Source organism: Saimiri boliviensis, chromosome 1 (assembly GCF_048565385.1).
Source record: "Saimiri boliviensis isolate mSaiBol1 chromosome 1, mSaiBol1.pri, whole genome shotgun sequence".
NCBI lineage: Eukaryota > Metazoa > Chordata > Mammalia > Primates > Cebidae > Saimiri > Saimiri boliviensis.
In genome coordinates, this window is record NC_133449.1 from 300,691,661 (window position 1) to 300,701,577 (window position 9,917).

At 60.5% G+C, this 9,917-nt stretch overlaps 1 protein-coding gene across 1 annotated transcript in view; it reads left to right on the forward strand.

Annotated features, from left to right (window-relative positions):
• Positions 1-3,061, forward strand: part of TERT (telomerase reverse transcriptase) — a 38,375-nt gene extending 35,314 nt beyond the window's left edge. The window contains exons 14-16 of the mRNA XM_039468928.2: positions 251-375; positions 1,278-1,415; positions 1,948-3,061. Of these exons, the coding sequence (XP_039324862.2) occupies positions 251-375; positions 1,278-1,415; positions 1,948-2,051 (367 nt within the window). The 3' untranslated portion in view covers positions 2,052-3,061. The remainder of the gene's footprint in view (positions 1-250; positions 376-1,277; positions 1,416-1,947) is intronic.
• Positions 3,062-9,917: the final 6,856 nt, after the last annotated feature.

Here is a 9,917-nt window from a genome sequence, read left to right on the forward strand (position 1 = left end):
CACGCGTGCATCCATGTGTGTGTACCTGTGCCCTCAGGGAAACCCATGCCCGTGGCTGAATTCATGCACACACACACCTCTGCACATGTGCACCGCCGTGCCCACGTCCACACCCCTGGGCACCGTCTTGTTAGGTGGCCTGTCCTCTGATGCTGTCTGCGCCCCTCAAGTTCCACGTGTGTCCACGCCCACACCCTGGGCACTGTCTCGTCAGGAGGCCTGTCCTCTGATGCTGTCCACCATCCCGCAGGTTCCATGCGTGTGTGCTCCAGCTCCCATTTCAGCAGCAAGTGTGGAAGAACCCCGCGTTCTTTCTGCGCGTTATCTCTGACATGGGCTCCCTCTGCTACTCCATTCTGAAAGCCAAGAACGCAGGTATGCAGTGTGCAGCTTCCGTGGCAGCAGGGCCTGCCTGCTGCTGTTGGCGTGTCAGGAGACTGAGTGAATCAGGCTTAGGAGATTCTCACCCCTTTTTACATTGAGAAGTGGTTTCGCCACCGGCAGGCCCGTCTCCTGCCCTCTCATGGGATGTGCAGAGCACCTGATGGAAGGGATGGGAGCTGCCATCCTTCCCACCTCATTCTGCCTGGGGAAGTCCTGGGGGGCCTGGCCCCTCCCATTTCCTCTGTGGTGGGATTCGGGGGGCCTTACCCCTCCTGTTTGCTGCGTGGTGGGATTCGGGGGGCCTGACCCCTCCTGTTTGCTGCGTGGTGGGATTCGGGGGGCCTGACCCCTCCTGTTTGCTGCGTGGTGGGATTCAGCAGGCCTGGCCTCTTATTTCTGCCCCGTGGTGGGATTCGGGGGGCCTGGCCCCTCTGTTTGCCCCGTGGCAGGATTGGGCTGCCTCCTGTCCGTGGCGCTTAGGGCTCCTGTGCAAACCCAGGCCGAGGGCTTCGGAGGAGGCCAGGCCCAGCCCCGCCGCCCATCTCAGGAGCAGAGGCCGAGCATCCCCGTCACGGAGCTGCAGGTGCGCTCTGCCTCCAGACACTTTGTCCAGTGTCAGGGAGTTTTCGGATCCATCTGAAATTCAGGCCACATCAAACCTGCGGTCCTGAGTTCGACAGCTTCTACTTGCTGTTCTTTCTGTCTTGTGGAAATTTCACTTGGAGAAACTGAATCAACTTTTCAGCTGTGACTCCTGCGGCACTTGGGCCAGGGCGGCTGGCGATGGAGCCGCCCGCGCCCCCCGGACTGTCGGGGTGGGCAGCATTTTGGTGTCTCCCAGGAGGGGAGCTGGGCCGGGCCTGTGGACACCTCGGCCTCTGTGTGCCTTCCAGGGACGTCACTGGGGGCCAAGGGCGCAGCCGGCCCGCTGCCCTCTGAGGCTGTGCACTGGCTGTGCCGCCGAGCCTTCCTGCTGAAGCTGAGTCGACACCGTGTCACCTACGCGCCGCTCCTGGGGTCGCTCAGGACAGGCAAGTGTGGGCGAGGCCGGTGCGGGTACCCCCAGGCTCATCCTCAAATGCTGCCCGCGGCACGGGTGGCCTCGGATGCTGCCCAAGTGCGGGTGTCCCCCGGCCTGACCTCAGTCCCATGTGACTCAATGCAGGCGTCCCCAGGCCTGGAGCCTGGCAGGGTCTGCGACTTCCCAAAACCCTGCCTCCCATCTCTGGGGCGATGCCTTCCCACCCTCGGGAGCCTTCTGACCCCTGAGCTGTGTCCTCTCACGGCCTCTGCCCTGGCTGCTGTCCTGATGCCCACATGCGGTCCTGGGCTCCTTGGGTCTTTCTTACGTTCTCTCCTGCCGCACCGCTCCAGCATCACCCAGCTGCCTGGCAGTCTGCTTGCCCTGGTGGGGGGGGGTGTCCGTTCCTTCACTAGGGCTCCCACCAGCCAGGGCGACACGGTGCTGGGGCCCCGCCTGCCCGGCTGTCCGCACGTCCCAGGAGGGCTGGGGGATGTCCCCTCTGGCCTCTCCTGGAACGGAGTCTGACTTTGGCCCCGCAGCCCAGTCGCAGCTGAGTCGGAAGCTCCTGGGGACGACGCTGGCTGCCTTGGAGGCTGTCACCAGCCCGGCGCTGCCCTCCGACTTCAAGACCATCCTGGACTGATGGCCGCCCACCCACAGCCAGGCCGAGGGAGGGCACCGGCAGCCCTGTCATGCCAGCCTCTACGTCTGAGGGAGGGAGGGGCAGCCCATACCCAGGCCAATGCCGCTGGGCCAGCCCCTCAGGTCCCTGGGTTGTATGGTGCAAGGGGGACACCAAAGCGCTCCTTCCTATATGGGGGTTCCCTCCCTGGTGCCTCCAGGAGCAGAGCCTGCCCACTGAGACCCTCTCATTGCAGGTGGGGGTGGTCCATCCTTCAGCTGCCCCCCTTCGGGGGGAGACAGGCTGGAGAAACAGGTGGTGGGTGCTGAGCTTGTCTGCACATAGCCTGAGGACCATCCTAGTCTGGGGACCTTTCTCACGTCCCCAAAACAGGGGCTCTTGGGAGGCCCTCATTCCTCTGCACCCAGCCAGGCTGCAGCAGCCGGGAGCCTCTGGACCCGGGGTGCTGTCCTGGGTGAGGCATCCTCCTGCTGACCCGCAGCCACCATCACCCAAACCCCATCCAAAGTCCACTCCTGACAGGGCTTTCCCTGAAAGCAAATGGCCGAGTCAGGCGGTTAAAGCCACGTCCTTGCGTGCCCTGTGCCACCCCTGTGTCCCCATGCTGGGCCCCTAGCCCTGAGCATCTGGCCGAGGCCTAAGTGTCCGGTGCACCCGCTGTTCTCACTCACCTGAGGCTGGCACTTGTCTCCATCCAGGGCCAGCTCCTCCTCTCTGGGGGCCCGGCTTCTGCTCCCCACACAAACAGTCCCTTACCCTGACCTCTGACCTCCACCCCGCCATCCAGGTGGAGACCCTGAGAAGGACCCTGGGAGCTCTGGGAACTCGGGTGACCAAGGATGTACCCTGCACCTGGATGGGGGGCGCCCTGTGGGTCACACTGGGGGGCTGTGGGAGTAAAATACTGAATCTGTGATTTTCTTTCAGTTTTGAAAAAAGTTTAATGTTTGAATCCTAATGCGCACTGCATAGACACCACTGTATGCATTTACAGAAGCGTCTGTGTGAATGGGGTGATGGTCAGTGCAGACTCATGGCCTTGCTGGGCCTGGGAGGTTTCTGATGCTGTGAGGCAGGAGGGGAAGGAGGGTGGTGGGGTAGACAGTGGAGCCCCCACCCTGGAATAGGGAGCAGTAAGTCCAGACCTGAAGGGCAGCAGGGATGACGGGGGGCCCAGTCGGGGCAGCGGGAATCATGGGGCCCAGTTAGGGGGTGGGGAGGATGATGGAGAAGCCTAGCTGGGTGCCCTCCTCCCCCACCGGCCTGCAGCCCTGGATCCGGACATGCTTCCCTGGGGCACACCCTCGGGGCCATCAGCATTCAAGGAGGCAGGGGCATGATGCCCTCCTTTATAAAATCCGGGCTTCCTCCTCCTGAGCCCCCCAACTCAGGTTGAAATTCACATTCCCCCTCTGGCCGTTCTCTTCGGAGTGGACCAGGTGACTGTCTCTGAAGGGCTGGTAGTGGGGCCGTGGAGGGTGTGGACCCGAGGCTTCCGGGTGGGGCTGGTGATGAGCCCTCGTCCTCTGCCTGCCAGACTTCTATCTCCCCGGGCGGGTGCCAGGCATGCAGTGGTGCTGGACACGTCCTTCAACAGACAGAAGGAACTGGAAGGATTGCGGAGAACAGGAAGGGCGGTTCAGAGGGATATGGTCTTGGGGGGGAAGAAACAGCCTGTCCTCAGAAGTCAGCTTGGGCTGCGTGATGCGGAGGCCCTGTGTAAGCGACTCCGGAGCCTTCCGGCAGGTCCGGGTGGGGCCTTACCGTGTGGCCGTGGCCTTCTGAGTGCACCTTGGACAGGGCTTCTGGTGTGAGCACAGCCCAAATGTGCCTGGTGTCGGGGTGGGGGCTCATGGCCGCTGGATATAGCTTCGTTTATTACAGCTGCTTCGGGGAATGTCCGTGACCGAGCCTAATGTGTTTATGGTGGGCCCAAGTCCACGGAGCGTGTCATAAACGCACACTGGCGCCTGGAGCCCCTGAATAGGAGCCTGAGGAAGGAGGGGCCCTTGGCAGCCGGAAGGGAGTGGCCCCGGGCCCTGTGGGCTGCTGACCTCAGTGGGAGGCTGGATGGAACAGGGCGGGGCCTCCCAGGAGCAGAGGCCGCTGCTCCGCACACCTGGGCTTGAATCACAGCCCGCAGGTGAGGCCGCTGTTCAGCTCTGTCCTCTGCGAAGCACCACGATCCCTTTCTCCAGGTGCTTTTTGTTGACATTTCCCTCAGGATCACGTGTATTTTTGCTAAAGTATTGGACTCTTGAAAAAGGTCTTTGCTTTGCTATGGCTTAACTCACTAAGCACCCACTTTTTGACTTGTCTTTTCTTATTAGAGATGGATCCACTCTGTCGCCCAGGTTGTGGTGCCATGGCACGATCTTGGCTCGCTGCAGCCACAAACTCCCAGGCTCAAGTGACCCTCCCGCCTCAGCTTGCCAAAGCGCTGGGGTTACAGGTGCGAGCCACTGCCCTTACCTGGCACTTTTAAAAACCACTGTGTGGGCTGGGCGCAGTGGCTCATGCCTGTAATCCCAGCTCTTTGGGAGGCCGAGTTGGGCAGATTGCCTGAGCTCAGGAGTTCAGGACCAGCCTGGGCAACACGGTGAAACCCCATCTCTACGAAAATACAAAAAACTAGCCGGGCGTGGCGGCATGCGCCTGTAGTCCTAGCTACTCAGGAGGCTGAGGCAGGAGAATTGCAAGAACCTGGGATGCAGAGGCTACAGTGAGCCAAGATTGTGTCACTGCATTCCAGCCTGGGCAACAGAGCGAGACTCTATCTCAAAAAGAAAAAAAAAAAAAAAAGCACTGTGTAAGGTCGGGCGTGGGGGCTTGATGACACCTGTCATCCCAGTAGTTTGGAAAACTGAGGCAGAAGGATTATCTGAAGCCAGGAGTTTGAGACCAGCATGGGTAACATCGGGAGACCCCATCTCCACAAAAAATTAGCCCAGTGTGGTGTCCAGCAGCTGTAGTCCCGGCTGCCTGGGAGGCTGAGGTGGGAGGATCACTTGAGCCCATGAGGTTGTGCCTGCACTGAGCTGTGATTGTGCCATTTCACTCCAGCCTGAGTGACAGAGCGAGACCCTGTCTGAAAAAAAAGAGAGAAGCTCGCTGTGTAGGCTGTTAGATCTCAGGGCAAAAAGAAAAGAAAAAGCCCAGCTCTTCGGACTTCCTTAGGCCTGAACTTCGTCTAAAGCAGCTTCCTTCCACAGACAAATGTGTATGCAGCAAGTGGTTCAAAGCAGGGAGGAGAAGCAGGCAGGGTGGGGGCTGTGTGTGACACCAGCCAGGCCCCCCAAAAGGGAGCAGTGTTTTCCTGCGCCAGCCCCACGCTCCTGCCGGTCCTGCACCCGCTGCCGTTACCCTCCGTGTGGTTGGTGCCAGGTGCACCCCTGGGAAGGATGCTGTGGTGCAGGGGGCTTCCCTAACCTTGGTGGGTTTCAGAAGCCCCGGGCACTTAGGCAGAATAACGGCCCCTCCCCAAAGATGCCCAGGTCCTTCTCCTGGGACCTGCGACTGTGCCATCTGCATGGCAGAGGCAGGTGGAGGTTGCAGGTGGGATTACAGCTACCAGTCACCCAGTCTTAAGGTCATCCTGGATTATCTGGTGGGCCTGATAGGACCACAAGGGTCCCTAGAAGTGGAAGAGGGAGGCAGGGGAGAGTCGGAGATGGGACGTGAGGAAGACCACTGGCCACTGCCGGCTTTGAGATGGAGTCAGGGGCCGCAGCCAAGGAATGGGGGTGGCCGCTCCAAGCTGGAAAAGCAGCCAGTCCTTCCCCATCCTGAGGGCACACAGCCTTGCCAACGCCTTGATTTCAGGCCAGTGGGACCCATTTCAGCCTTCCAGCCTCCAGAGCTGTAAGATGATGTGTTTGTGTTAAGCTGCTAAGCTCCAGTGATTTGTTACGGCAGCAAATGGAGCACCAGTGCAGGGCAATGATTACAGGGACGGTTCTCAGAATGAGACCCTCAGCCTACCCCTGGGCAGCACGTGGGATAGCTCAGGTGCAGCTGCTGCTGAGAGGGAGAGGAATGGAGAGAGCAGGGCTTCCTGCCTTCCTGCGTGCTGGCCACCTGGGCTCATGAAACACGCCTGCTGGGGCAGCAGAGCTTCCGTGCCTGTCCAGCTCCAATGGCCGACGCTGCTGCTGGGATCCTCACACTGACGGGCAGGGATGGAGCCTCTTCACCCTGGACCCAGGTATGGCCAGGGCCCCATGCAAGTGCAGGTCACCCAGGTTTGTGGAGCTTGACGGGGTTTGCTGTGGCCGGCAGGAGGGTCGGACTGGTCTCCACAGTGCCATCTAGATGCACAGGTTCCATCATCCATTCTCTGTAGCTCTGGAGGGCGAGCATCAATCAATACGGGCCTGGGCCTCACCTTAGCCTCAGGCGAGCATGAAAGAATCAAGCCTTGCGGGAGGGGAGCTGGCTGGGTTTCTCCTCTCTGATGTGGCATGAAGCCCTGGACTTGCCACCTGGAGTTCAGCATTCCCAGCCCCCAGTGTGGACAGGAGACTCACGTTCCCTGGCCGTGACAGTGGGGTCCTCTCTCCGGTCCCAAGCCCATCCTTGGTGGGAGGGGTTGCTTCCCTTGGAGCAGGGTGGGCAAGTCCTGGGGCAGCTCCAGTGCAGACTGCACCCGCTGTGACCTCCCGCCTCACGGCTCCTTCTGCCTTTACATCCTTCACACGTTCTTCCCTGGTTCATGTTGACCTCAGACTCTTCCCCTGCGAATGAGCCCCATCAGGCTTTTGTAAACTGGGCCTGAACCTCCTTTTCCCATCAAATGCTCCCTGACTCAGTGCCTGGCAAAGCAGCCCTGGGTTCACCTTGTGCCAGGAGCCAGCTCATGGGACAGCCTGCTCTTATGCGGCTGCCACGGTCACAGGGTCTGTGACCATCTCTGGGGTTGGCTGGCCTCATTTGCAGTTGGCTTTATTTCCAATTCAACATGGCTGCCCCTGAGAAGGGGAGCACTCCTATGGGGTGGCAGGTCCTCCATTCCAGGAACTTCTGGTCGGGTGATAGGAGTATTTTGTTCCTGTCCTGACACCGGTGTCTGAGGGACTGCCTCTGGGATGTTTTTCCCAAGGGTGAGGGACAAGGTTGAAGGCGCCATGGGCGAGTGGTGGCCACACAGGGTTAGCTCACCCAGCTCTGCTCTCACCACCTGACCCTTGTCGCCCCACCCAGATGGTGCTTGGGCCCCTCCCCAGGCCATGAGGCCTGAGCCCCTGGCCCTGAACACCCTTGGCAGTGTGATGGGGCAGATGCCCCTCTGCCTCCCTTTGGGACATCCATCTGTCTACTCACTATCCACCTACGGGCCACCTCTGTCTGTCCTTTCTACCCATTCTTATCCATGGCTGCCTCAAGCACTGGGCAGAGTGGCATTTTCTGGAGGGCTGAGGGTCCACTGTGTCCTCTGTCCCAGCCCCCCACCCCTTCCCTTTTCAGCAGCTGGACAAGGACTCCAAGGCTTCAGGGACGGGCTACAGATGCTGCTGCCTCCAGCACCCCCTACACAGAGTGCTGTGCAGAGCCCCAGTCCCTGTTAGGATGTGCTACACCCAAAAGTCTGATTTGGGATGGGAGCAGGGGGCAGCGGCCCCACCCTGGCTATTTTCTGAGTATGATAATGATGCGAAATGTGCCCTCAGATAAGTCATCGTGGCTTGTCAGCACCCCTGCCTCCAGCAGCTGCCTGGTGTTTTTGTCCAGGGTCAGCAGCAGTACTTGCAGGCCCTGTGCTGAGTTGGGGATGGCATCCTGAGAGCTGCCTCTGGGGACACGCGCCTTTTGGCAGCGCTGGTTTCTGAACGCATCACTCCACCTCCATCTGAGCGGGTGACACCATGGAACACCACTGTTGCTTTGGTCTCTGGAGGCCTTCCTTTGGGGAGTCACCCTCCCTCCACCCCATCCTCCAGGCTCTGCAGTCTGTCTTCCCTGCAATTTGGTGTCTAGACTCTGGAGAGTGTGGGGCGTCTCACCCAAATCATGAACCAAAAGGATTCTGGAATGGTCATGGAGAGGCCCTACCTTAAAAAGCTGAGCAGTGCCTGGAGAGAGTCATATGGATCCTGTGAACTTCTGGGTCCAGCAGGGCCTGAAGCCCACCCTGGACTTGGTCAGTTCTGAGAGCTGGTGAAGGCCATTCGGTATGAGTTTGTTTTGTGTCAGTTACAGTGGAAGAGGCCAGCTGGTAGGCCCAAGGCAAGGAGTTGCGGCAAGATTGTGAGGCTGGGTTGGGGGATGCCAGACTGTGCTCTGCAACAGCCCCGCCTCACAGTGGACGGAATCCCTTTGTAACACATTCATCCTCAAGTCCCCTTACCACGCCATGGGTGTGGGGGCATCACAAGTGCAGGACGGAGGGACGAAGTGCAGCTGTCCCCACTACGGGCTCAAGACGCACTTGGGTGGGCAGCTTCCCCCGCCATGGGCTCAGGGCGCACTTGGGTGCCAGGTCCCCCTGCCGTGGGCTCAGGATGCACTTGGGTGCCAGGTCCCCCCGCCATGGGCTCAGGACGCACTTGGGTGGGCAGCTCCCCCCTGCTGTAGGCTCAGGACGCACTTGGGTGAGCAGCTTCCCCGGCATGGGCTCAGGACGCTCGTGGGTGGGCAGGTCCCCCCTGCCTGGGCTCAGGATGCGCTTGGGTGGGCAGCTTCCCCCGCGTGGGCTCAGGACGCTCGTGGGTGGGGTGCACTCATTAGCGTTAATTGCATGTTTAGCACTCAATTTCTGCAGGTGGGCAGCGGTGCACGTGCTTCTGCTTACTCTGACCCGGCTGGCTGGCGCTGGCAAAGACGGTTCTCCACAAGAATGTGTGTAAGGGACGCTTAGAACCGCCGTCGCTCCTTGTTGCTGGGATTTTCAGCACCACGGACAGCGCTACCGGGCCAGGCGCCCTTTCAAAGGCGGGAGCAGGTTCCTTGGATGTTCACAGGGCCCCTCCCGGCCCAGGAAGCCAGGACCCGCGGGGCCTCCTTCCGTGTGGCGCAGAGGCCCTGTGCCCAGGGCCGGCTCAGACCTGGTCCCTGGCGCCGCGGTGCTGTTGCGGAGGAAGGAGGAGAGGAAAAAGGATGGGGAGGAAAAAGAGGGAGGTGGGAGGAGGGAACGGGGAGAGGGAGGAGGGAAGCAGGCCCTGGTAGCCGGGGTATTCCGGAGCAGGACGGGCTGGACGGGGCTGCACGGGGCTGCACGGGGCGCGGGTGACTGCCCCCCCTCCCCCGTGAGCGAGTTCCTGCCTGTCGCCCCTCTGCCCCGGGACAGCAGGAGCCTTTTGGTGTTTTTTTCTTTTCTTTTCTTTTTTTGGGATGGACTCTTGCACCGTCACCCAGGCTGTAGTGCAGTGGCGCAATCTCGGCTCACTGCAGTCTCCGCCTCCCGGGTTCCAGCAATTCTGCCTCAGCCTCCTGAGTAGCTGGGACTACAGGCGTGCGCCACCGCACTCAGCTAATTTTTTTGGGTAATTTTAGTACTGAGACAGGGTTTCACCATATTGGCCAGGATGGTCTTGATCTCATGACCTCGTGATCCGCCTGCCTCAGCCTCCCAAAGTGCTAGGATTACAGGCGTGAGCCACCCGGCCCAGCCTTTTGGTGCCTTCTTAATACAATTTGATAGTTTGGGGAAACAAATGTGGCAACCTGCAATGCTTCTCAGAAATAATATAGGGAAGAGTCAGCCAGACTGAAGACCCCAGACCCCACCCCCAGGCTGGAGGAGGGTCTGTCAGGGTACTCGCGGAGAGGGACCCGGGCCCCTGCCGCCTGCGCGCTGTGGGGGGACAGCCCGCCGGGGACCTGGAGGCCAGGTGCAGGCGGCCTCCGGAGCCACCCGGGCTGCCGCTCTTC